At 40.8% G+C, this 27,570-nt stretch overlaps 4 protein-coding genes across 9 annotated transcripts in view; 1 reads left to right on the forward strand and 3 right to left on the reverse strand.

Moving 5' to 3' along the window:
- Window positions 1-6,043: 6,043 nt before the first annotated feature.
- Window positions 6,044-7,240, reverse strand: LOC308301065 (GPI mannosyltransferase 1-like; the record flags this gene model as incomplete). Its single annotated transcript, XM_080744963.1, has 1 exon — window positions 6,044-7,240. The coding sequence occupies one exon, from the start codon at window positions 7,238-7,240 to the stop codon at window positions 6,044-6,046; it is 1,197 nt and encodes a 398-aa protein (XP_080601089.1).
- A 2,562-nt stretch (window positions 7,241-9,802) lies between these two features.
- dynlt1b (dynein light chain Tctex-type 1b) lies at window positions 9,803-10,985 on the forward strand. Its single transcript, XM_080745129.1, has 5 exons — window positions 9,803-9,863; window positions 10,015-10,056; window positions 10,328-10,451; window positions 10,605-10,682; window positions 10,820-10,985. Exons 1-5 carry the CDS (start codon window positions 9,837-9,839, stop codon window positions 10,888-10,890), a joined length of 342 nt encoding a protein of 113 aa, XP_080601255.1. The 5' UTR covers window positions 9,803-9,836; the 3' UTR covers window positions 10,891-10,985.
- A 102-nt stretch (window positions 10,986-11,087) lies between these two features.
- tmem181 (transmembrane protein 181) lies at window positions 11,088-20,526 on the reverse strand. 2 transcript variants are annotated; one of them, XM_080745123.1, is made up of 17 exons: window positions 20,416-20,526; window positions 19,969-20,072; window positions 19,257-19,324; window positions 18,790-18,880; window positions 18,490-18,620; window positions 17,944-18,060; window positions 17,694-17,774; window positions 16,511-16,610; window positions 15,714-15,844; window positions 15,486-15,577; window positions 15,069-15,126; window positions 14,312-14,414; window positions 14,169-14,220; window positions 13,970-14,052; window positions 13,726-13,815; window positions 13,563-13,629; window positions 11,088-13,042 (listed from the first exon to the last, which is right to left on the reverse strand). In XM_080745123.1, exons 1-17 carry the CDS (start codon window positions 20,421-20,423, stop codon window positions 12,958-12,960), a joined length of 1,461 nt encoding a protein of 486 aa, XP_080601249.1. In that variant the 5' UTR covers window positions 20,424-20,526; the 3' UTR covers window positions 11,088-12,957. The 2 variants fall into 2 exon arrangements, with proteins under 2 accessions (XP_080601249.1, XP_080601248.1); XM_080745122.1 differs by having other exon boundaries at window positions 18,484-18,620.
- A 6,117-nt stretch (window positions 20,527-26,643) lies between these two features.
- tulp4a (TUB like protein 4a) overlaps window positions 26,644-27,570 on the reverse strand; it is a 46,439-nt gene continuing 45,512 nt past the window's right edge. For all 5 annotated transcript variants that reach the window (XM_080745116.1, XM_080745114.1, XM_080745115.1 and 2 more), the window contains one exon: window positions 26,644-27,518. In XM_080745116.1, the coding sequence (XP_080601242.1) occupies window positions 27,402-27,518 (117 nt within the window). In that variant the 3' untranslated portion in view covers window positions 26,644-27,401. The remainder of the gene's footprint in view (window positions 27,519-27,570) is intronic.

Consider the following 27,570-nt stretch of genomic DNA (forward strand, 5'->3'; position numbering starts at 1 on the left):
CAGATGAATGGATACTTTGAGGATTGGTCAAGCTTCACATGATAATTTGGCCTTCAGGTTTTATCTGTCTTGTACATGCAATAGGTCTCACCTATTGCAGCAATGACAAATAGCCGCATAAGAGCAAAAGCAAAGGCACAATAAGAATATACAGATGCTAACAGAATGGTAAAAAGGAGCATTAAGGCAGACAAGAGTAAATACATTGAACATCTAGCAGAAGTTGAAAAATGTAGTAGGCCACAAAGATAACAGAAATAATTATAGGGGGATGCAGGGAGGGATGCAGTTGACAAACAACTAAGAGACCAGCAAGCAGGATTTTTTATATATATTTTTAAAACCTATTATACCGGCTGTCATACCGGCTCTCCAGACAATTCTATACTAAGATTCACCGCTTATAGAACCGAGGTTTGATTTTATTCTATAAAATCATAATACATTACATCAATACATTTCAACATCAATAAACAACAGTCTTTAAGGTATTCAACATTATACATAATACATTCAGCTTCAGAAGTCTACAATGCCTACTACTATGCACTTGGCATCACAAACAATGCATGTTATCAAGGCAGACAATAACCAGTAAACATATACAATATGTAATATTCTTCAGGGTTATTTTGGTGGCTGCATACAGCAAACAGGTAAGCTCAATTACAATAACACCATACAAGCATAATAAGTAATCACTAAACTCCAAGCTAACTCACTTCATCCATGCATAACAAGGACTCTGAGACTCCATAGCAGGGCACTCTCCAGTGGTAAGGTTACTGCTGCTGTTAAAGGAGAACTGAAGGCCTGACACTCAAACAGTCATTTATATAGCCCAGCCGGTGATGAATGAGTGGGTGCAGGTGTGGTGAAGTGGGAGCAGGTGAGGTGGGTGGAGCTGTCCATGATTAGCCAGGGGGAGGGTTGGCTGCTGGTGGGACATCCCTAGCATGACCCTCTTGTACATACACACTGGTGCAAACATTACTGTAATGAACCAAGAGACAGTCAGAGCACTTAACACTTAGAAAATAAAAATAAATAAATAAACAGTAGGCCTACACTTCACAAGCGCAGAAAGTACATTTTCAATATTTACGGTCAGCAACCTACTAGGCAGAGAGACAGCGGGAGATGCTGCTGGTTGAAAGAGTACAGCAGGTCAGAGCAGTAGCATTTCTTCAGGGGACAATGAAAACAGACCCCGTTAGGATCCACCGGAAGGACAGAGCTCCTACCACTCCTTCCTAAAGTACAGACAGAGCTACAGAGAATGGAGGAGCAGGGTGTGATAGTGAAAGTCACGCAACCTACTGACTGGTGCTCACCCATGGTGCCAGTCATGAAACCAACAGGAGCAGTGAGGATCTGCGTTCCACTCCAAAGGCTCAATGAGAACCTCAGAAGAGAGATATATCAACTGCCACCGACAGAGGAGACTCTGGCCAAGCTGTCAGGTTCCACAGTCTTCACCTCTCTGGATGCAGCATCCGGCTTCTGGCAGATACTGCTGCACGGAGACAGTAGCCTCCTAACAACCTTCATTATACCTTTTGGGAGGTACTGTTTCAAGCGGCTGCCGCTTGGGATAAATATTGCACCAGAGATTTTCCAGCGGAAAATGAATGAACTGTTGGAGTGAGCTACTGTGGCACCCACAAATGTGCATCAGTTAAAACGTGCGTTAGGCATGATTAACTAGGTCTGCATGAGCAAATATATCCCAGACCTGGGATCAGCAGCAGGTCCTCTGTATGAACTGCTGAAAGAGAGAAACGTGTGGACATGGGATCAGCCACAACAGCAAGCATTCTAGAGACTGAAGGAAGACCTTATCACCTCACCTTTCGCCCCTATGACCCAGAAAGACAGCTGTCTCAGCAGACGCGAGCAGCTATGGGATAGGGGCTGTCCTTCTACAGCTGCACGGCGGTGAAAGCTGAAAACCGGTCGCGTACTGCTCCAGGAGACTGTCGGATGCAGAGACTCGATACGTGCAGATTGAGAAGGAATGCTTAGCAGGAGTGTGGGCCTGGTTGGCATGGACAGTTTCTGACTCATCACAGACCACAAGCCACTGGTGCCCCTGATAAACTGTAAGGACTTAGATACGGTGCCAGTGAGGTGTCAGCGACTACTGATGCGACTTACATGCTTCACTCTGCCTTGGTGTCTGTATTTCAAATCCCCAGGTCCCCAGTTCAAAGGGGGTCGCGGCCTGAAAAGCCGCTGAACCAATGATAAAAAAAGTTGGATCTCAAAGTGCGGTCCGGGGACCCCGAGGGGTACTTGCGTTCACGCTGGCCGCTACAAAGCTACAGCCTCCCATTCATTTTCAATGGGAGACAGAAGCTACAGGCTACCAAATGGGGTTGTAGCATCACTGCCTAAATATGGACTCAACATGGAGGAGGATGGATCGCACACAGTGGCAAGAGTTGTCTTTTCTTTATTGCATTTGCATGGATGAGAAACAAACGTTTCGCCTATAAGCCTTCTTCAGTGTATCTGATACTGCAGGGTGTCTGTGGTCTATTTATCCACGAGTTTCCTACGCCCCATAGTGCATCGCGCAAACGTTTGCATCGATCTTCTTGCGCCGATTTACAAGCTCTCAACGGGTTGCATCTGCGACGCGACGTGAGCTTGTATGTCTGCTGTTAAACCCGGAAGTTTGGTCCGGATAGTCTCCAGTAAACTCCCGCGGAAACTTGTGGATAGAAACTATGACAGGTGCCCAGGTGGACACCATCATTGCTGATCACCCTGTGAGGAGGATGACACCTCACACCTGAATGGTGATTGCTATCACTGGTTAATGTGTAATAAGTAGGGCTGGGATGCGATTAAAAATGTTAATCTAATTAATTACAAGCTCTGTGATTAATTAATCGCAATTAATCGCATTTTAATCGCACATCGATATTTGACCCGAGAAGCATTTTTTTCAAGTAAAACACATTTTGTTGTACAAGTAAATCAACAAGTGAGTTTTTAAAAATTAAATTTCGCATCCACTGGGCCAAGCAAAGCGCTCTGATCGGCTACTTCCCCCTTTGCGTTTGTTGTCTCTGCATCGCTATGATCGGTATGCCCGAAACTGAAGGTTCTGTGGGGAAAAAACTAAGTGTGATTAAAATGAGTTAATTTTTTTAATCACGTTAATTTTCTGTAATTAATTAATCGCAATTAATCAGTTAAAGTCCCAGCCTTAGTAATAAGTCAACTCTGCTTTTCATTAAACAAACAGTAAAAATACATGCATTTTTCTTTAACAATATCCACAAATACATAATCAAACCATCTCATATTAAACTAATATTTGTCGCTGAGGACATCGGGCAGCAGATTGCCTTTCATAAATCAGCTTCAACCATTAGGATAACAAATATATTATATACACTTGCAACAAACAGCAACTATAACCATGTGAACGGCAGGAAGGAGATAATGGCGATGCCCAATTCTCTTTTGAGACTAAAATGTATATATCCATTGTGCCACATTTTTTGAACCAAAGTATTGTATCAAGGGCTAAAAAGCCACGTTATCTTTTAATATCGGATCGTGGGCGGTGTCATTATGTCCAAGCTAAAAAAAGAACCTCTGGGAACTCAGATTGTGTCCAAGCCATCACAGAAAAGGAGACATGTTACATTCTTCATTCATGGCCAGGGGAAATAGTGTTTTTAAATGGTGAATCCAATAACATTCCCTTTGTAGGAGCAGTTTCTCATGATTACCACCTCTACGGTTAAGCCATACCTTTTCGATACCAATGCACTTGAGATCATCCACTTTGTGGTTCAGTTCACAGAAGTGGCGTGCCACAGGTGATGTGACGTCAGCTCTTTTAATGTTGCTTCTGTGTTCATTCAGCCTTATTTTCAGCTTTCGGGATGTTTGGCCTATGTGTGACCAGATGGACACGAATAGTATTGTTGAATGGATTAAAGTGACAACGCCACTCCAGTACAGGGTGGGAGACCCGCCTATCTTATGCATTTACTCTGTTATCGTTATGACCAAATAAATAAATAATCCCCACTCAGGATGACATGACAGACAGAGGCTTTTGTGTGTACAAAACCATTAACATCTTTATTCACATAGCAGTATTAAAAGGCTCCACAAATGACACTGTGTGTACCACTTCAATGGACCGGGGGACAATAACACTTGATAGAATCACACCACTGCAAAAGGGTTAAGAATAATACAGCTAAATAACACTGCACACTGTTAGTAAAACTGACTTAAAACACTGCACACTTAACATGGGGAAGGGGCAAGCACGGTCACTAACTAAGTGGTACAATAAATGGAGACTCATAAAACTGAACAAAAGGAGGAGGAGGCACTTGAGCATAGCAACTATTCTAAAACTAACATGAGGAAAAGAGCAATGGCTGCCTGCTGACCACAGCCATGTGTCACCAGTACAGCCTGCAACATAATGCATACTATACTGGAAAGCTCAGCTTTATACCTCTCGGCCCGAAGCGCTTGGGCACCCAACAGGTAGGAACATGAGCTGACCAGGAACATCTGGGTATGGCCCTCTATAATACAATACAGAACATAATATTAGTTAAACACCAAAAACGGTATAAAGGTTTAACTCCCGTAAACAATGGTTGAACACCATAAACCTCGTACAGTAACAATATATGCACATGGACCTTGTTGCTAAAGTACAATGAACATAATTTACTGCCTACCTCAAGACTCTGCTAGTGCATGTGTGTTTGGTTTCTGGTTATCCCACCAAACACAGCAAGTCCTGTCCAGGACCACCAGAGAATCTAGAAGTTCAGTAACATCAATGAGTATTGAGTACTTGTAAAACTCCTCATAAAACCAACAAAAGATGCATAATCTACAGTGTCAGGCATTTGGTAACATACCTCAAACAAACAGGTTCTGTGCTGGCGAATATAAGCTGGATGTGGATGGATGGATGGATGGATGGATGGATGGATGGATGGATGGATGTGGATGGATGGATGGATGGATGGATGGATGTGGATGTGTGGATGGATGGATGTGGATGGATGTGGATGGATGGATGGATGTGGATGGATGGATGGATGGATAGATGGATGGATGGATGTGGATGGATGGATGTGGATGGATGGATGGATGGATGGATGGATGTGGATGGATGGATGTGGATGGATGGATGGATGGATGGATGTGGATGGATGGATGGATGGATGTGGATGGATGGATGGATGTGGATGGATGGATGGATGTGGATAGATGGATGTGGATGGATGGATGGATGTGGATGATGGATGGATGGATGTGGATGAATGGATGGATGTGGATGGATGGATGGATGGATGAATGGATGTGGATGGATGGATGTGGATGGATGGATGTGGGTGGATGGATGGATGGATGGATGGATGGATGGATGGATGGATGGATGTGGATGGATGGATGGATGGATGGATGTGGATGGATGGATGGATGGATGGATGGATGGATGGATGGATGTGGATGGATGGATGGATGGATGGATGTGGATGGATGGATGGATGTGGATGGATGTGGATGGATGGATGGATGGATGGATGGATGTGGATGGATGGATGTGGATGGATGGATGGATTGCCATTTACACTATTTTGCAAAAAACTGCATATTTAATGTTGAGCTATCCTAAATTTGTATTGCTTAGCTGCCCACTGGACTGTATCCATCTCTGGGTGCAGGGGACTTTCGCATAGGAAAGGGGCCAGGCCCCCGCAGGGGGCTTTTTTCTAGTTTAAATAAATAAATTCTTTACCAATAAGTTTCTTCACCAATGTTTTTGTAAAGGTGTCTAGTAACACATCTCACAAACACTGAAATTCATTTTCCCTATGGGAATCTGTGAAAACGTACAACATCAGTATTGATTTGATACCATGGGCTACCCCTTGAAAAAACACAAAGCCACGTCATGTGGGTCTACCATCATCAGCACCGCTCACTTCAAATTGGTATGATTTTTAATCCAAGGAAGGATCGAAGTCCTTCAAAACCTTTGTCAGTGAACCTTTAGTCTCTGTGAGGTCTGTGTTGGTTTATAATGGGCAAGAATCTGCAGCAAGATGAAGCAGTTGATGATCGGGAACAGCAGACCAGCCAGCCAGATCAACAGCAACGTGTTGTAGCCTTCAAACTCCAGCAGGTAAGCCGGCCCTAACCACACACCCTGGCCAGTGAACCACAGAACTAACAATGCAATTCCCTGCTTTGGTGACAGATTCAGCTGAGGTATGAGAAGAGGAAGCAGGCACAGGTACCAGAGGAAGTACTGTGACGTGCAGACTTTGTTGAAGGAGACGAACATGGCCGTGTGCAGGAAGCAGCAGAGAGCCAGGTCAGTGTGGTACGGCCAGGACACCAGCAACACAAGACCCAGCTGAGGCAGGAAAGCTGCAAGGCCCAGCCACACACTCCAACCACTGTCCGCTGTGAGGTAAAGCATGTAGAAGTAGGGGGAGAAGTTGTGTCTGGTGTCCCGTCTTGTCAGGTGGTACAGGTAGGTCTCATGGATGAACTCCCAACCGTATATGTGGTAGAAGAGCGCAGTAAAGCCACAGAACACTCCTCCTGACACTGCGATGAACAAGCACAACTCTTGGTTGAGGAAGCTTCCAATGAACGCCAGTGCGCTCTTCCACCTCGCCTCCGTCCTCTCCTCTGCTCTGGGCGCTGGCGTTCGCAAGGCCAGAGCGATGGGCAGGGCATATGTAACGGGGTAAATCTTCATATGGACCGAGAGGCCGTAGAGTAGCGCCGCAGACGTCAGGCTCTTCCGTTCCATAGAGAGTAGTGTACCCAGTACCAGAGCAGACAGGATGGACTCTGCGTTCCCTCGACTGGACACTCCCATGGGCAGTGGGTTGAAGAGCCATAGAGAACAGATACAACATGCCTGCTGGGAGTCCACGCCTCGCAGACAGAGGAGCTGGAAGATTAGGAGGCCTGACAGTACATCACAGAGGACAAAGAGGATCTTGCCAAATACGGGGCTGAGGTAGATGTTGGGAGTCAGTAACCAGGCAAGAAGAGGGGTGTAGCGGTATGTTGATCTGTTGTAGGGCGACTTGCCCTCAGTAATGAATATGGCAGCATCAGTGAACACATGGTAGTCAATATCTGTGTATTTCACAGCCATGGTTCTGTCCTGAAAGTCTCCATAAAACACCAGACCGAGCCTCACAACCAGTGAAGACATTAAAATAACACGTTTATGCATCAGTCTCTCCATTACACAGTGAGGGTTTACAAGTCATCAATGAGATGTTATGTTAAGCTTTAACATTCATAGTCAAAAAGAACGGTTGAGGAAATAACAAATTAAATAGATCTCGAGATCCACTCCGCATAGAAATACTGTGGCTCTAATGTGGATCTCAGGTTTCATGTGACCAGCCTGTGACATCAGTAATCTATAACATCCATCATCGATGACGTATGACTGCCGGAAACAGACAGCACCGAACGCTCTCTGCTAACGCAAATAACTAGAAAGATGCAATTCTGTGAAATTGCAAGTGTGGTTGGTGATTTTTGCATTTTCCCCATTCAAGTCAATGGTGTTACTTTAGAGTAACATGTATCTAATGAGGATGCTGTTTTTGCATGTTGGCATATGTCACAGAGTTTATAGTGTAACATTTAGCCAATGAGGAAGCAGCAAAAACTGCTTTTAGCCAATGAGGAAGCCGCATAAAGGCGTCACAAGAATGCTGGTTCCTCATTGGCTAAATGTTACTCCCTAAAGTGTGTACCCCTTCAGGCAACCACACATGTGCAATTCTGGGAAAGTGTGTTGCCTATTTATATTGTGACAAAGCTAGACCAATCCTCAAATCCATTATTTATGAGTTAATTTTTAAGCGTCCCGCAAAGCTTGGCCAATGTGACTGATTGACCAATGACAATACATGTGGACCAGAACATCCATATTACCAACAAGGACCTGTACAGGCAACTGCCGAGGCTCAGCAAGAAGGTAGAAGCTAGGAGAATGAAGCTGGCCGGCCACTGCCACAGACATCGGGAGCTCCCGGCCAGCAGGCGATACCAACGCGCGGGTATCGATCGCGAGGACGTTCCGCGTTAACTTATGTGGACGTCCTGAAGAAGGATGCGGGAGCTGAAAGCTCTTCGGAGCTGGCCGGGAACCGGAAAGATTGGAGACTCCGATGGAGAGAGATACATACAGACAGACACGGGACAAACAGACAAAGCCAGATGTAGGAGCGGTTAGCCCCTCATTAAAGCTGATCAATTACTATAGTCTGCTTGCCTTGTTGGGCAACCACACTAATAACTAGAAGTAAGCAATTTACCCCGAGTGAGAGGACATTATGCTCTGATAATGTCCTGTGTTAGGGTGTTATCGGACGAGGCCGAAGGCCGAGTCCGATAACACCCTAACACAGGACATTATCAGAGCATAATGTCCGACCCGAGTGGTAAATAGCTTTTCTACCACTTTTTCCCTTATACATGAAAGAAAACACATAGTTGTAACTTGCAAGGATCTTAAGTTACAATCATTATTGCCTATAAAACTTCCGCGAGACAGCAGATAGTTCCACCAACAACATCTTCTACTCACCAACAGATGGCGCCAACTCCATACTAATCCATGCGTCTAGCTTACAGCTAAGCTAACGTCAGTTAGAAGTACCGTTCCGGCCGTAAATAGAGGCTGTTCGCTTCCAGAAAGGCATAGGTTCAGAGAAAAGGGGCTTTAAAGTTGGCGGATTGCATTGGATCCAAATAAATCGGCGACTATAGCATGCACGTTAGTGAACATAGGACCGTTGCCACCGTCATTTGTTGGTTGGGGGAAAGGACCTCCTGAAGTCCCCGGATGTACACTGAGGCGCATTGATCTCGGACAAGTCCTCACAAAACTTTGCGGCAGTAGTTCTCTCATAACCTCCGGAATTTAGCCAATCAGAATCCAGTATTTGAACACGTGACTCGAAAAAGTGGTAGAAGCAGTGCTCTTCCGAGCACAGGTCTCCACCAGGCTGTGCGTCCTGGTGGTGCTACTGTATAATAGGCCAATGTAAAAAGGGTGGCATATGTTCTTCACCTTAGATCTTTCATGGCAATCGGACGCTGCATGCATGATTTCAAGCATTGTGTTCCAAAAATGTGTTTTGCTAAAGTCTACCTGCTGGTGGTGCTATAACAGGACAATGTTAAAAAGGTAGCATTTGTTCCTTGACCTAGTGGGAATATGTGTGGCAAATGTCACGGTAATCGCAAGCTGCGTTGATGATTTGAGGCATTTTGTTCAAAAACGGAGCAATCCTGCAAACTTTGGAAGCTAATATTAGCCAATCAGGATGGAATATGAAATATCAGACGGATCGGACTTGATCACATGACTATAGAGATACTGTGTACCGATTTGCATGATTTTTGGATAAAATCTCAAGAAATATCCAAAAATGTGTTTTACATAAGTCGGCCCAAAGGTGGCGCTATAAAAGGCTGATGTGAAAAATGCAGGGCAAAGGTTTATCCTTAGCCTCTAGGAGTGCGATTACAAAGTTTGAAACTGATCGGTGGAGTTATAGGTAAAACCACAAATCGGGCTGTTATAGCGCCACCATGAGGCTGATTTAAAAAAAATTAAGTGGCATTTCTTCCTGGGCCTAGTGGGAACGTGTGTGCGCGATTTCATGATAATTGCACTTTGCGTTTCAATCAGGGGCCAGGCTGCCACCAGCGCGCATGCGCATTTTCAGTTGACTCTGACATGCAGTTTCGCTGTGAACGTTACCCGTGTTAGTGTTTATAATATTATGGACGAGTTTCAGACCGCAGAAGAGGTAGGCGAGCACACTATTTTTAAACTATTTGTGTATCCGCAGCATAATTGTTATCTCTGATGAATTCAACGTTGAGGGCGAGAACGCGCAGTGTAGGCTACTGCATTGCTTAGAAAACAATCTGATTCTGATCTGAACTCTTTATTTACAGACTGCGTTTGTGGTGGACGAAGTGAGCGCAGTAATAAAAGAGGTATAAATACCAGTTTTATTGTATTCTGGTTTATCTGCTGTAGAATTGTATGAATTGCATGCATCTCTCATGATGTTGTCTTATTAGCTAGTGGCTAACACAATTGTTTATATACACCGGTTGCTATAGCAACCGTGGCTAATACCATATCTCAGACTCGTATTCATTATTTCTGGACATAAATAAATTACATAATTTGGTCTGCGTTAATGAGTCACGTGTACTTGTTTGGACAAGGATGAATTACTCTTTTGTTGAATTATTCCTAAAGGCAGTAGAAGGAGCCATCGGAGGAAATGCTTATCAACACAGCAGAGTCAATCAGTGGACGTCCAATGTTGTGGAGCAGTGCCTCAGTCAACTCAGCAAACTTGGAAAGCCATTCAAATATGTTGGTATGTTAGTTGGATCCTGACTGAATTAAATACATGATGGCTTTTGTGATCTGTAGTCATCACTACAGGATATGAATGTGTTTGTGTATCCTTCACTGTAACCTGTAGTCAATATGACTATTAATATCTGATTGTTTAATGTATTCTTCACAGTAACCTGTATCATCATGCAGAAAAACGGTGCAGGTCTACAAACAGCCAGCTCATGCTTCTGGGACAACTCCACAGATGGTATGATAATGCACATCTATCATTTCCCAGTCTCACATTATATAGGCCTATCAGTAGAACATTATCTGTGCTCCAAAGTAAATAACACTGAGATTCTTTCGCTGCCTCTGGGACATAATGCGTGTTACACTCAACAGGTAGCTGTACAGTAAGATGGGAGAACAAGTCCATGTACTGCATCGTCAGTGTATTTGGACTCGCCATCTGAACAACTTACCTCCAGCCTTGTGTGGATGATGCATTCTGTAGTGTAAGACCAATTTCCCATGTCCAATACTTGAATAAAATGTTTGTATTCATTTGTATTGTCTCATTGCAGTGTGTAGAACTTAAAATACCACAAAAATTAAAAAAAATGTTACATATATTTGTTTGTTTATAGCAACAGTTTTATTTACATGTGACATTACATAATGGTACATGTACATGATTTCTTAAAGCAACAAATATCGTCTCCATGCTCCAACAGCAGAGATCACATAATTCAAACTTAAAGTCAATATAGTCCATTCATACTCATCATGTACATAAACATCAAAGCTTTTTTCCACAACATTTAAGACTGAAACAGTATTCAGCAGAAAACCTTGGTTTGCAGTGAAAACAAGGCACCATTCTTAAATAAAACATTCTCAGATAGTGTGATTAAGTAACAGTTGACTTCTGATTCAGGAAAGCTGTAAAAGACCCACAAGCTCAAATTTGAAAACAAATGATAGAGGCATGGCAACAGATATGTAGGTAACACAATACAGTAATATAATTTCCTACATGGAATTTCACACAATGAGAAAGGACAAATAAAGATAAGGCAAAAATAATTCAGAATTGGTTGTCCAAAGGTGCAACTAAATCAGCAGGGTTACAATAAGACACAAATAACATGACACATAAGTGGTCCTTAATATTTGTTAATGATATATCAAATGCCATCAATTTCAGGCAAAATAAGTTAATATTTAGACTCAAGGAGTGCAATCATAAAGCTGCTTCTCAAGGAATGAATTGGAAATAAAGAAAACAAAGTGGCAAGAGGTCAGTGGTACCCACTCCATTAATTATTTTTTCCCCTGCACAACTGTACTGCTAAATGATTTTAAAGTAAAAAAAATAATGGTAATAGCGCTTACCGCTTACCATATGAATAAGACTAGTGCCTTGGACGACGACCATCAAGAGATTTGGTATGGTCCTTCTTTACACTGATATGGTACTTTACGTTTTAGGCATTGAGTGGTCATGGTTGGATAGTCAAGTTTTGAGGGAGGGCATTCTGCCGGGTTTTAGTCCTTTCTAGGGGGACATCTATCTGACACTCACTCACAGTGCTACAATGTAGCATTCTTGACTTGTGCATAACATGACTGGCATCATGCAACAGTCCCTTCAGCTCAACATGGTCTTTTAAACAGTAGGCTACTGCTGGAAGTCGAACCAAGACAGTACCGCAACATTGCATCAACAACCGATCAGTGTTCCAACAATATGAAAAGGCCTGCATGGGGAAGGACCTTTCAAATATCTAGTAACAACCATAACAGTTGCATAACACGGTTGTATGACAAAGTATAAATTAGGCTCAAGGCTCTCCCTAGTTGCAGAACTCATCTGAGAACAATGATTTGCTGTGGGAAGCCATCAATGCTATGGCACTCCATTATTAATGAATAAAAATAATGCTTGCCGACCGCAATACACATGGTCTGCATAAACCATTTCTTTTCGCACCATTCAATGTGCTATCAATATAAACTATATTTTAAGCTGCAACACCAATATTCAAAATTCTCAGAATGACAGTGAGCCTATGAGGCAATGACAAACAGTGCAAGCACAGACAGTAGTGTTTCAATACAAATGAAGCATTAAAAACAACTTAGATTATTCTTATAATGTAATGAAATCCCATGATGAATGGCACTTTTTCCCTTTCAAACAGTTTCTGTACCCATCATTTTGTAATTTTGTAATGCTGGTTATGGGGAGGGGGGGGGGGACTATTGAAAGTATTGAAAGTTTGATGACACAGTTTGCTTACATTTAGTGACAAACAAATATATCTGCTTGAATTTCAGTGAAATTACATTCAGTAGATGTTGAATTTATTCTTAAAAAATATATCTATGTACAGTTACTGTATTTTACATTGCATTACCAATGCAAATACTCCCTATTTACACATGACAGTTTGTTGTACTCTTCCACACCTTTAAGATTCCAGTGGAGAAACGGGAGAAGAGACGGGACATGCCAGGCACTCTGGGATTAGCTCAGATCAGTCACTGTCACTCTCGTCCTGGTACTTGGCAGTTGCTTTGATAGCACGGCCATTTTGTAAAGGCATTTCTTCGTAATCACTCCTTCAAAGAGAAATAAAATGGTTTAAGGTTTGTTCGACATGCAAAACCGTATGCAATAGGGATGCACAAAATATATCAACACACAATACGGATGCTTGGGTGCTGATGTCCATATTTAAACATGGTATTGTTGTGCGTTGATGGGGGGGAGCTAGAAGGAACCATTACAGGTAATATCTTCCCTGCCCAAACAGGCTTTCTTTCTTCAGTGCTTGATAGTAAGATCTAGGTTCGAATTCTAGATAGGAGATAAATCATTATGGATTGCAGCTTTAAATTAAAATATACAATTATCACAGCCCAAGTGTGAGCTTCCATATGCCACTCAACCGACCAGATGTAAGTGATATGTTTTGGTTAAAACAAAGTTGGATTGAATCAAACCTGAAAATGTATTTCTGTTTACTTTTACTAGATGGAGAGACCCATGTTACTGAACAAACACTGTATAGCAATATGAGAATATAGAGACAATTAACCTATATAAAAGCACCTTTAAACTACTGTCACAAACACTCACCCGTATATAACTTCATCGTCTGAGTCATTCAGCATGGAGAAAGCAGGATTGTCCTTCAACTGGGAATCTGGGACACACAACACAAAATGTCACACAAGTTTTTATCTATTGTGGCAGAAAACATTTCTCTTCCAACAACAAAGAATAAAGCTGTATTACTTACCATATAGGGCATTTTTAGAGGGGGAATACACAAATGCTAATGTGTACAAATAAAAGTTGAGCAGGCCATAGAATGATAAGAATTCAGCTGGTATGTCAAGAGTTAAGGAGCAATCATTACAAACTGAAACAGGTAAAGAGAAATAAATGAACATCTTCACAGCAAAGGAAATAGAAATGGGTACCCCTCAAGGACCCCTTGGGTCCCTGGATCCCACTTTGGGAAACACTGGGTAAAAGGATATAGTTCTGGTAATGGGTAGACAATTCAGACACAAAATTATCTTGCAGGGCCTTGGCACCAAACCTCAGGTAAAGGATGACCATGCTAGGGAGAGAATGGGATAGGCATTATAGCACCAATTTGACCTGACAAACAGCTCATCAATAGTGATATAACATTGACTTCTGTCGCTTGTTAGTTCCAAGAACTTCGAAATGCACCTTATTACGAGGACCACAAATGTCAGCGCCGTCAAAAACTTCAGGCGGAGATCTGGCGGCACAAAGAACAGCACACGATGAGCTTTTTATAATGATGGGAGAAAAGCCTGATCAACATGGAAGTGTGTGTCACACAGGGTTACCTGAGTACGGCATGTTCTTGAGCTCAGAACAAGCTCTAACAATCAGGAAGATCAGGTAGAGAATGTAGAGGGTCACTACAATCAGGAAGAAGATCTTCATGCCCTTTAGAGAAAACATGGGGATTTGACTAGGTGAAGAAGCATACACTGACCATACAAAATATGAAGAATATATAATCTATCTGTTAAATTAACCACATGTATGGTGTTTGTACTGGTGTTTTTCTACACCTCCTGTTCGCGAGTTTCTAAATTCTAGGAGAGCTAAGGCAAAACCACGCCCAGACTCATTTTTGAAGCTTGTGATTGGCTGAACTGGAGCTAGGGAGCGCTCCTTTTTGTTCGCTTGGACCGCGCGGAGGTGCGACCACTTAAACCTAACCCAAACTCTAACCCTAACCTTAACCTCAGTAAAACTATGCCTAAACCTAACCCTAACCCTAACCCTAACCCTAACCTCAGTAAAACTATGCCTAACTCTAACCCTAACCCTAAACCCAACCTCACTGAAACTAAAGCTCTGAGTAGCTAACCTGCCGACGCTGGAGAAAACGAGTGCTCCTTGCCTTAGCTCTCCTAGAATTTAGAAACTCGCCTCCTGTTCGTGACCGAAATGGATTTAATGAGTGTGAAAAGGGGCTTAGCTTTCAGCTGGGGTCGCCCGGTCACTCCATTTGACAGGACAAACTTTTAAATGTCTAAAACGCTTGTTCATCTTTCAAGGATCGATTTTGATCTGCATCGTTAAGTGACTCACCTGAAAATTGGCTATATCCACTTTGTATTGGTAGGTTGGATCTTGGAGTTCATTGACTCTGTGAATCCAGAATAAAAGAAAATCATTTCACAAATACACCACAAATAGCAAGGATTTCATCAGTAGTTCCCAACAACAACATAACACATGGACAGATTGTGACAATATAGTCTTCAATGTTGACAGTTTACAGTTTAGGCATTTAGCAGACGCTTTTAATCCAAAGCGACTTACAATAAGCAGATAAAAACATCACAATAATAAACAAGATAATATGTCAGTACATTAACAGCAATATAACAATGTAAATGGATATCTATCTAGAGAAAACACAATATAATCAAAGTTCTAATCAATAATCCTTCCATCAGACAATATAATCAAAGTTCTAATCAATAATCCTTCCATCAGACTTACGTTTGCCATATTCCCAGTGTGACAGCCGACAGCCACAGCAGACCAACAATGACCAGCTTAGGCAAGTAGAACGTCAGGCATTTCCTCTCACCCTGTGCAAAGATAAAAAATCATATGGGCTGTAATTGACTTTTACTTTGAATGACTGGAGGGTGAAAAGCGTCTTCATCATTACAACAGTAAGAGGAATGGAGTAAGGTTCTGGTGTGGGGATAGTAATGGACCCACCTGGACCCTGATGCCGTGGTAAACACAGAGCCAAAACAGGAGCAGGGCACACAGAAAGAGAGCCTGGAAGAAAGCATCCAATGTTCCAGGAAACCAGCTGTTCACCAGGAATGACAGCGGGAAAAATGGATCTGCACATGAAAAGGAACAGAATTAGGGCTTTGAACAGGTTCAAGGAACCAAAAGAAATTAAAAACAATATTTTACTAGGACAAATGTAATCATCTTTAGAACATAAACGATAATTTGATACCTCTAACTAATGATATTTCTTTAGGTCCAATAATATACTTTTATTTATTTATTTGGGGGGTTATGCCTTTATTGAATAGGACAGTAGACTGACATGAAATGGTGAGTGACACACAGCAAAGGTGGGAATGGGAACTCGCGACACGCTGTCAGGCTGGCATTGCAGCCTAGGGTTCCTAGAACTTCCCATCATATTTACCAATAAGTCAAACTTGCTTCTGCATTTCAGATTTCACAAGAAATTACTCCTGTACAAACTCCCAGGTGTCATTTGATCTACTTCATGTCTCAACGTGAAAGAACATTCCCTGAGAGACTATTGTGTGTCTTGAACCATAGGTGAACAATAATTCATTGGGCCATGAGTCATGACCCACCTCCCCATATAGCCCCGACTTTTTTCTGTCTTCTTTTCAGTTTAAGAGATACATTTGAAAAAGTAATTAGTGCTCTATAATCTATATAAAAAAGAATATCAAAATGTACTTTACATGACCCAATGGATAGAAAGAGTGAGTCTTGGATAGTGTCATACTCAAACTCACCATTGTAAAGCAGAAGCAAAGGCAGCAAGACAGACATCCACTTCTGCTCTATCCCCCAATCCCTCATGGAAAACTTCCTCAGTGAATGAGCAAACAAACACTGCAACATACAGGCAAATCAAAACATTTATATGTACATACATGTATATGCACACAGAAACACACACAATAAAAATGAATTGAACTTTCAGGAACATAATGTACTTAGATAGAGCTATATAGATTAGATACAACACAGAAACAAATAGTATCCAACACTGTTCCAATACATAATAAATATAGTCTGTGCATTCAAATCTGTGCATTCAAATCTGTAACTTTTCTCCAAGAGTGTTCCTCATTTTCAACTTCCTAACTGTAAGCTACTGTGTGTAAGTGGGTAGAATTTCAAGATACAAATAAAACATCTCAGATGACTGGTAAGTGTAGGTGAGTGAGATTTGGATAAACAGAGTTCACCAATATATGAATCCACACAAGATGAAATACACTAACTAATTTCAGTCTCATCATCACAAACTGTTCATTCTTGGTTGAATGTTTACTTTGAGGCTTAACAGAATCTGTGTGGACTAAAAATCTAATGCAACAGCCAACAACTAGGCAACATCCTGACTGGCTTCAAATTGTGTATGTGCACATACTCCTCAACTGCCAAAGTGCTACTTTGCATGAGCACATATGAAGACTGTGAGACATCATTACCTGCCTTTAATAATGGAGGAAATTGTAGGCTGGTGAGAGTGCAATATTTCTGACTATGTCAATGTGATGAAGCAAACAACACCTTCAAGGGTCTGTTCAGAAGTACCCCCCTTCCACACCTGCTGTCAACAATGATCAGAGAACCATTCTCATATACACTTACACTAACACTATGCATTAGCTAGATTAGCCCAGTATTGTGCTTAATTGTAGGCTTACCTAACCCTCCATCTTTCACCCAACGACCTTAACACTGATCAATAAGAAGTTGTTTTAATGATCGAGGAGTTCATTAAAGTAATGCCACCATAATAATTTGTATTTTTCATTTGATTGAAATGAAAAACTGTGAATAGCTGGCCTGACAAATAAGTGCAAACACTTTTCCTTGTGTATGTATTTTAGACACTGAGTCAATAAAAGCACTTGCTGATAATGTGGACATCATTAAGATTTAAAATGCCATCTGTTCTCTTACCGTCACCATGAAGGTTAAAACCACAAAGACAAACCGGAACCAGATCTCAACTTGAGAGAAGGTAGGATTGTACATTTTCCACTGTGAAGTGAGAATATAGGTAGAGAGCAGGAGAAAGGAAAACAAGTGAATGTGTGAAAATGCGAGTTCATGCTATCTCTAGAGCTGTTCCATGGAGAAGCAGAATCTCAGATAACTTGAGCTAGTTTCGATATAAGTTGTCTCCTGCAAGTGTGTGGAAGTTGCTTACCGCAAAGTTAACTTTGATGTCATACGTGATGTTTTCTAGACCTTTGAAGCTGACCATGATCTGGTACTGGGTGTAGTTCAGGTAGCCCAGATGGAGCACAATGATCTCATCACATTTCTGTGTGGAGGGAGAAACATAGCAAAATGTTTTGGAGATTACAGGTAGTTTGTAAAGTTTAAAACATTGTTGTCAAGTGTCCATCTGAAATGGATGTATATTTAAGCACAAATCTGCAACAACTGCATGCTTAAACACAAAACAGGAGTCCATATTTTGAGTTAACATATAAATATTTTTGAAAAAATAGCAGGTGATGCGTTGTGAACTTGCAGATCAGCTATTTTCTGAGCTATTTATATTCGTCATACATTGATGACTGATATTGTATTTCCAATGCGTGAGCGGGCCGTGCTTTTTCAATTACCCTTTTCATTTATTTGTAATAATTGTTTAATTATTTTTATTTCCTCCCCCCCAAAAATTACATTTACAAATGGTTTATTCGCATCACTCCTGTTGTGTAATGGCCTCAACACTCACACTTACAGTGTCACAATGCAGCATTCTTGACTTCTGGTGGATGTCGTTGCTGATGGGCATGACTGGCACATGACTGGCATCCTGCAACACTCCATTCAGCGCAACATTGATCTCAAAGTGCTGCTGGAAGTCCACCACTAACCAAAACAGGACCACAAGATGGCACCAACAACTGATCAATGTGCTAGTATTACATGGTTATGATGAAGTAATTTACAAAGAAATCAAATCAAATTCAGGGAACCCCATGCATAACCCACAACTATGGTCAGTGGTTTAAATCCGTTATGTACTTGGTGGTCTTACCATTGCTGTGTTCAACCTGCATTAGACATGTAAGCCATAGCTGTTGATTGTAGGTGGTAAGGGGAGGAGACTTTAGCTCAAAGGGCCCAGTCTGAAAATAATAATACAATAAATTAATTAGATAAATGGTTTAAATTAATATATGATATGACCCTCACTGACTTATATTGCACAGTGAACAGGCTCTGGAGGAGTAGCCTGGTAAAATGTAATTTCCGGAGGGGCGGTTTACCACGCTACTGGAGACGATTTTTATAAAAAAGAAACTACTGGGTTTTGTGATGTTCTATACTGTCAGAATCAGCTTTGTTTGCGTTCTTTTACGGGCTAAAAAGAACTCCTGCAGAGCGGTTTTGCCATACATTGCAAGTAAATGAGGAGAATATTTCAGTATTAATTTCTAGTCAATGGAAATTATTTTAGATTTCTGTGGCAATGCAAGCATTTTTTCCATTTTATAATCTTACCTTGATCGAGTGATTCTTTACAAGCAGTTTATCACCACTGTGCTCTTGCTCAGAAATGATCTGAGGACCTGCATCAAGGGGCATACAAAAAGGCAATATGTGTAAGCATTTGGAATACAAGAACACTCGCCCCAAAACATACTCGCCCGTAACCTCACTAAAACTAAGCCAAAACCTAACCTCATTCCTAAACGTAACCACAGTAAAACGTAACTATGCCGTACCTTCAACTTATTCCTAACCGTAACCTCAGTAAAACACTGGGGGCAAGCAGTCCGCGAAGAAAATGGGAGCAAGTGTCATATCAAAGCAACACATATCAAATCAAAGCTCATGAAAGTTGCTGGTCAACAGTACATTACAGTGAAACTTAAAGCCTTAACACTAGGCTTAACAGTCCTACTAGTCTTATTATCAGCAGTCAGACTGACAGTGCAAAGGTATACAGTTATTCTACTTTTTCCCCCTTTTTTGTTGAATGCTTGATGAAAAATTAAATCAGTGAGTAATACAAACTTACTGAAAATATTATTATTAATAATAATCTTAATAGGGTGATATGGAAAGCAAAGACAAGATGTCCAGAGAAGTCCATAGCTATAGCCTGTTACCAGTCCTTAAAACAGCATTTGGAATCAGGCCGAATGACTCATTTATGTCTTTGGACGTATACCTTTGCCCTGTTGGTATTGATCATGTTTTTCTCACTTACCAGCAATACCAATGAAGACTGTGAGGCCAAAGCAGATCAGGAAAACGACAAAGACCAAGACAAAATGTCTTTTGGAGAGTGTGTAAAGCCGCATGGGGGCCAATCTGTGGGAGACAGAATTCATAGACAAAAGATTGTTGATAAACAAACACCCACCACACCAGAAAACACCCACCCAGCAGGGCAGACACCCAACACAAGGCAACAGACTGTTATCTACTGTTGCCAACAGTAGATACATGTTATTTATTTAGTATACAAGTACCTAACCACCTGCCTAAAGCCAGGATGAGCATCTGCAACACTGATAGCTGCCATGTTTATAATGGCAATGTTAGCAAGCACCAGCAGATGGAAGCCGATGCCAAGTAAAGCAACGCACCGTTTCCACTCCTATCAGATCGCCAGTGTGGCCAAACTTAAAGCACTCATCATGTAAACACTTACAACTCCATTCCGGTAGATTCTCACTCGTTACAGCGAGAGAAGACGCAGATAAATAAATACACAGCGATGAGTTCCATCCACATCCGCGTACATCAGCCCTGCTGCGACAACTGGAATGCAACGTCATCAAGTGGGGTGGGGCTACAGTCACGTGGTAACTAGGGGAGAGGGGGAGGGGGCTGGACCGCTACTTCACCGTACGACGGTGTCGAGCGCCGCAAATAGCCGATCTACAACTCACATAATACAAAAACCAATGTTCAATATTTTACCCAATACATGATCGTTGAATTGCCACTCAAAAAAAGATTACAATGTAGTATGTAACGTGGCGCTACTGTCAAACAAATCAAACGTAACCAAGATTAGACGTTTACTTTCGTTCATTTATTTCGCTCTGCCGATTAAAAAGAGCAACACTTGTTGCCTTCGATGTGAATCAATAAATAGGCCTAAAGAATGGATTCGGCTCATTAAACATAAGATGAGTGGCCGTGTCCACATTTTAAGTGGCAATGATTGAGAACCTGCACAAATCTATCTGCATTGTAGCATTGTTATTGGCAATTAGCTACTCTGTCATGTATTTTCTTTTCCCCTCCCTGCCATTCTTGAAGGCCACATCATGCAGTAGAATACATTCTGAAACAAAACGTCTTGACTCGTGTAGAAAAAAGGTGCACTGCCACTGATAGGCTTCATGTTCCAATGACCTCCAGACCAGTCCTCACTGTTATGTGTGTAATAGCATCATTGGCAACACAATGTTATATTTAGCAGCATTTTCTGTTCACCGAATTTCGGTTGAAGTCATTTTACCATTTGCATGATATAGATATAGGCCCTTGTTTAGCACACAATAACATACACAATACACAACGTACAGTACAGTAACAGACCTACCTGTAAAACCGATCATCGCGGTATGGTGTCAAGTCCTCCTTCAGTTCCCTATAGGCTTCCTGTATCTTCTTACAAAAATATTTAAATTCGCCGTAGAGCGGATTTTCCAAACCAGAGTAGTCGGTATCCATTATTATAGCCTACCGAGTGTCAGATCAGGTGGTGACTGAAAAATGGCGATCCGCGGCCGGGCAATAATCCGCAGCCCTTTACAAAACGTTCTCTCTTGATTGTTACCTGGTTCAAATGAAAGTGCAGCCGAAGCCGTTTTGTTTGTGTCGCTTTTCAAAGAAAAAGGCATCAAAAACGAGGCGGGGGAGGAGGAGGACATCACAGGCGAGTAGGAGCGTCACATGACCACACTCCAGCACCAAGGACAGAGACACAGTGGAGAACGCCCATAGAATCAGATGGCAATCTGTTGCCATTGGTTTTTAATTACACTAGCACCACTGGTTCCCAAATATTTGTGGGTCACGGACCAATTTTATATAAAAACAACATTATATTTCAAAAGATGGAAAACCTTTTGAAATATATAATTTTATGTTTTAGAAACAAAAATATTTAAGAATTCTATTCATTTTCAAACACACAAGCAAAGACATCTGATACATTCCATGTAGATCTGCTCTTTTCATTAGTTTGGATTTGGGTCCCGGGTGAATGTTTAATTTCTCTTTTGGGTCACTCACGGGATAAAACGTTTGGGAACCACTGCTATACACGGTAATACACCCAGTGTAATAGTGTAATACAGAGGTCCTCAAACCTTTTCATGTCAAGGACATCCAAACCAATATGACAATATTTAGTTCCAGGGATCCCTGGTAGCAGATCTACATCCTCACAACATGTCACATCCCCAGCTTGTAGATCTGCTTGTTTTCAAATAGCCAACATATAAGGTTAAAGTGGTTAAACTGATTTTATAGTTATATTAATTAATTTGGCTGTGGACCCCCTGAAACCCCCTCAAGGAACCTTAGGAGCCACCCAGACTCAACTTTGAGAACCGCTGGCCCAGATGAGATGGCAATCTGTTGCAGTTGTTTTTATTACGCTTAAAAAAACATTACACAGTATATTATGTAATGCAGTGGTTTACAAATCAAACAAAATGATCTAATTGAACTCATTTACAAATAGAAAGAGTTCTCTTGCACACCTACAAATCAACTAGGAAGAGGTCTCCAACACTATCTTCTATAAAAAAGTTGTTTTGAAAGTGAACTTCATCATGTAGGCCTTTTGATATTCAAGGAAGTTGGACTGAAACATTCTGTATTCAATAAAACAACTTTTAAAACGTTTCCCACTTTGCAAGAGTGTGTACTCATGGATTGATGATAAAGGATTTTACTGTGAGTAACTATAGGCAATTTGCCCTTGCATGGTACTACAGTATTACTATATGCATTTAATTGTGAGGACAAATATTCTCTGAAACAATGACATTTTATTCAAAAGATGCGTGACATATACAATTGTAAAATAATTTACATGGCATGCCTTACTATTATTCACTATAAACATTCAGTCACCAAATCAGACTCAGATTTATTTTCTTTTTTTTTGTCCTTTACATCTACATCTAGAAGTACAAAGCACACGTCTTAGAAAAAAATCAAAATCCTACAATATCTACAGTAGGTCATGTCATCAAATCATTTAAAAGGTGATTCCTTAAACCCAAGTCCATAGGCAATTCTGAATCATGAACTCAGTGGCTTACACACACACAGGCAGACTCATGAATATGTGTGTAAAGAAATCATAACCAAAATCTAATGAGAACAAGGAGCATGATGATGCTTTAATGGGGTGAAAAAACAGTAGTTTTTTTTCAGGGAGAACACACACACACGCACGCACGCACGCACACACACGGATTGAAGAAAATAGATACAACACTGATGGCAATTTGGTAGACCATACAATTGAATACAGACACACCTTGACTTGACAGATACATCCTACAAGACTAGTATACCAACTACACTATACAACTGGGCACTTAAGCCTAATTTATACTTCATTGTATGACCGTGACAAGCGGCACCATCATACAACGGAGGATCAATTAAGCATAACTCATTCACATCTTTTCCATCCAATGCAAACTTCACAAAAACACTGAAAATTCACCCTTCTTTGTCTCTCCCCCAACCCCTCACAATTTGGGCTACAAACTTGTCAACACAAAGAAATGTTCAGATAACTCCACAAGTAATATACAGCCTTTAGGAAATAATCTCATAAATAAAAATGTACAGACCAGCATTAGAGATGCTGCACAACTTGTTTTCTTCCAACAGTGTGAAACTGTGGTTAAAAAAAATGATGGAAAAGGAAATTTCGTTTTGTATTTTCCCTATGAAAATATTGCACAACTAACAAAATGTATATTGAAAAGATAGCTTGTTTAGGCCACAACCATGGTCTTGTTGTTCTCAAGCCAGGTTAGAATATGACCCACATAAAACTAAGCCTAACTCAAGCTTATCCCTTGGTAGACACTTCAATCCATAGTTTTTCTGAGCTCCTCCCTACAATCACACCTGACCAGTGCGATGGAAAAAAGCAAATCAAAGAAATGTAATATCATTCATTCAAAGACCAGAACATGGGCTTTGTTGAACATGAGATTGTATTTTATGGATAATCTTTTTATTTGACGTCAAGCATAGGCTATAGTTCTATTTCTAACCTGTTCATTTTCTTCATCTTTAAGATTAAGCTATGTTTTGGCACAACATTTTTAGATGACCTAATTGGACCTAAATCTTTACTAAACATTATATTCTAATACACTTGGGATTTTGGTTAATATATGTCAAACCAAGCAGGTATTTGCAATAAACCCATTATTCAAGCACCTACTAAGTATAGCATTCTGTCCTTAGGTCAAAATGAACACAAGTCTGACAGCCTGAAAGAGAAAAAACATGGTGTCAGCTTCAAAATATTTCAGTGTCAGCTTGCTAAATGAACAAGTTCAAATAGCTTCATACTTCATTGGGGTTCTCACTTCAAAGATTCAGCAAAGGGAATCATCTCAGCTTTACTGTTTTGAGCATTTCCATTAAACAGTACAACAGTACTTAGCTTCCCTCCACAGCTGACTTGACATTGAAAACACAATGGAGACTGAACAGATGTCTGTCAAACTCACCTATACGTCTCATTTCAACATGTACAATATGAATGGTATGCATGTATTTACATTACTTCTGAAAAAAGTATGAAATGACATTGGTGAAATATACAAAAATATTTCCTGTACCTTTGCTTAAGCCCAATTTATACTTTGCCACAGAACCGCATCGCTTGTGGATTTGCTTTATTTTCAACAAGCAACGTGGTCACATGACAAAGAATAATTTAGGCTTTACATGTTAAGCGTTGTCTTTAGGAGTAGGGACAGGCCCAAACTACACACTCACTTCACAGAAGTGACAGCAGGTGACAAATCACTTCATGCCAGAGATTAAGTTGTTGAAACCTGACCTTTTTGTACCCCTGTCACCATAATGGAGAAAGGGGAGATACATCAGTAAGTACAGGACACATCAGTCAAAACTATTCTGTACACCACTCCAACCTGAATTCGTCAAACTATACAGCAATATGCTTCTCGGCTGCCGGTCTCCTAAATAAAACAAGACAAGTTGTAAAACAGGGTCAACAACTTACTGAGGTTGTATGACATGACATTACATGAAGGATGATTACATTGTTTAAACTTCATCCAAATAGTGAAAAGATAAACAAAGGAACATACAGATAAATTAATCCATGTAGGAGAGTGACATGTTTTCTTTCCTTCAAAATCCCAGGAAACCTCATAGAAAAGACTGCAGTTCAACTTAGTTCTATTTATTCCCTTACTTTCCCAAATTTGTAACAAGAGGGAATACTTGTGAGTAATTGTGGGCTCGCCTAAAGGCGAGCACACGTATGTTATCTTCATTATTTATTTCTATACTAGTCAGTATCTCAAAACTTTGGCGCGCTTCATCTCTTAAACGCTTACACCTTTCAACACCATTCAAATTTTTATGTGTTCAGCTTACTGAGGACAAGTGTGCTTGTATTTTTGGTTTTGAAATGTTTTGTAGTATAAATATAAAAAAATAAAAATGTTTAACTTTAAGCACCCAATGCATTTCCAATGGGTCCCCAGAGTGGAGAGAAGGATAATAGACCCATGTTTATGTTAAGGCGCTGTGGCTGCAGTGTTCACACTTCAGATATGCTATCTATATCATTGCGTTCACACAGGTCTGCTCTCTGATTTGATCCAAATGTCTAAGCTGTGTGATGTATAAAACTATAGTTATAGTTAAAACTATAAATAAATGTCCCTCTCCACTCTACTGATTACACAGCTGTGATCAAGAATCAAGTCCGGGCGATGGGATGTAAATCCCATAGCCATATATCCTAGAGCCCGCAGGGACAGTCAGCCATATTAGTGGTTGTTGTTGGTTGTCAGGGAGATATCAAAACCAATGCATTTCCAAGTCAGATCCACAAACACAATAAAAGCCATGCTCCACTCCTCAGTCTGGAGTGGCCACATAGAAGAACGCCTTGGTTATAGACATAGTGGAGGACATATGTGATCTGGGATTGTTAGCCTACAGTATATGCACTCAATATACTCCACTACAGTTGGAGTCCATTTGACAGTTGCTGGTTCCCAAACACAGAATCAAAAATGTAGATCTAGAACACATAATATGTACAGTACAGTAAGGTTCAGTAGAGTACAGTAAAAGTACAGTAAGGTTCAGTAGAGTACAGTAAAGTACAGTAAGGTACAGAAAGGTACAGTACAGAAAGGTACAGTAGAGTACAGTACAGTAAGGTACAGTAAAGTACAATACAGTACAGTAAGGTACAGTAGAGTACAGTAAAGTACAATAAAGTACAGTAAAGTAGAATAAAGTACAGTAAGGTACAGTGGAGTACAGTAAAGTACAGTAGAGTACAGTAAAGTACAGTATAGTAAGGTACAGTAGAGTACAGTACAGTAAGGTACAGTACGGTACAGTAGAGTACAGTATAGTATAGTACAGTAAGGTACAGTACAGTACAGTAAGGTACAGTAGAGTACAGTACAGTAAGGTACAGTAGAGTACAGTAAAGTACAGTAAGTTACAGTAGAATACAGTAAAGTACAGTACAGTAGAGTACAGTAAAGTACAGTAAGTTACAGTACAGTACAGTACAGTAAGGTGCAGTACAGTATAGTAAGGTACAGTACAATACTGTAAGGTACTGTACCTTACAGTACCTTAAAGTATCCTATTTGTTGGGTTGGAACCGAGCCCACACTGTTTCGAAGGAACAGTATTTCTAGTTTCTAATAGTGCTCCTAAACAATTAATATATTTAAGCTTCAATTCCAGCCAAGAAACAGTTGGAGCGTCGCAAAATTAATCGGAGCGCAAAAAAGAAAAAAAAAAGAAAACTCAACCCTCCACAAAGATTGACCTTTAAGAAACTCCTAAAAGCAAAAGCAGTCTACTAAAAGTGGTAACTGTTTCACTGAAGTTTTGTACAGCAATGGATTTCAGTGCCCAGTAGTACCTGTGCAGAAAAAATAGAAACATCTTCAATCTCCAAAGAGTGGGATTTTCAAGTATTACTGTTGCTGCTCCTTTTTTAAACTGCACAGAGACCATTTCTCTTGCAGCACCGCTCTGTTGAGGAAATCTAACCACCATGTTATCACGTCCAATAGCTTCTTCTTCTAGCTAAAGCAGCTTTTATTTGCATGTCAGTGACTGAAAACTCAGCTCTTTGGCCCAGCAGACTTCGCGGGGCACTGCTGACTGCCAAACAAGAGCAAATCTAGGAACATACTTAGCAACTGCAGCCTGCTTATTGCACCAACTCTAGTGGCAGCGTTGCGTAGTGCAGAGTGATTGAATCTTTCTGTTTATGCAGACCAGGGCTGACTTCAGTTACTGTTCCGAAATTAAAGTTATGCAACTTCAAATGAAACAACTGTGTCACTTCAGCTGATTGCGTTCCGATCCCAGATAATTCCGGGTGAGGGTGAGTGCGACATCTTATTTTAGGCGTTGAGTGACATTGGCCAAAGCCACTGCAAAGGCTTGCACAGCAGAGAAGGGATACTGGAAGTCCAGAATGTAGGCGTTGCCATCAATCCTGCCAAACTGCATCACCTATGAATCATCAAAACAATAAAATAAAAAAACAAAGTTACAGTATTTTCAG

The sequence above is a fragment of the Nannobrachium achirus genome (assembly GCF_963921795.1).
Source record: "Nannobrachium achirus genome assembly, chromosome: 16".
Taxonomy (NCBI): domain Eukaryota; kingdom Metazoa; phylum Chordata; class Actinopteri; order Myctophiformes; family Myctophidae; genus Nannobrachium; species Nannobrachium achirus.

Bases quoted from the DNA above. Each gene is read 5' to 3' on its own strand.
- tmem181 (XM_080745122.1), bottom strand. The intron at 18,621-18,789 runs GTAAGACCACCA...TGTTTTGGTTAG, and splicing joins GCAGGTTGAACACAGCAATG to TGGTGGACTTCCAGCAGCAC. The intron at 15,127-15,485 runs GTAAGTCTGATG...CTGGATTCACAG, and splicing joins ACACTGGGAATATGGCAAAC to AGTCAATGAACTCCAAGATC.
- dynlt1b (XM_080745129.1), top strand. From the start codon at position 9,837: ATGGACGAGTTTCAGACCGCAGAAGAG. The intron at 9,864-10,014 runs GTAGGCGAGCAC...CTTTATTTACAG, and splicing joins AGTTTCAGACCGCAGAAGAG to ACTGCGTTTGTGGTGGACGA. The intron at 10,683-10,819 runs GTATGATAATGC...TACACTCAACAG, and splicing joins CTGGGACAACTCCACAGATG to GTAGCTGTACAGTAAGATGG.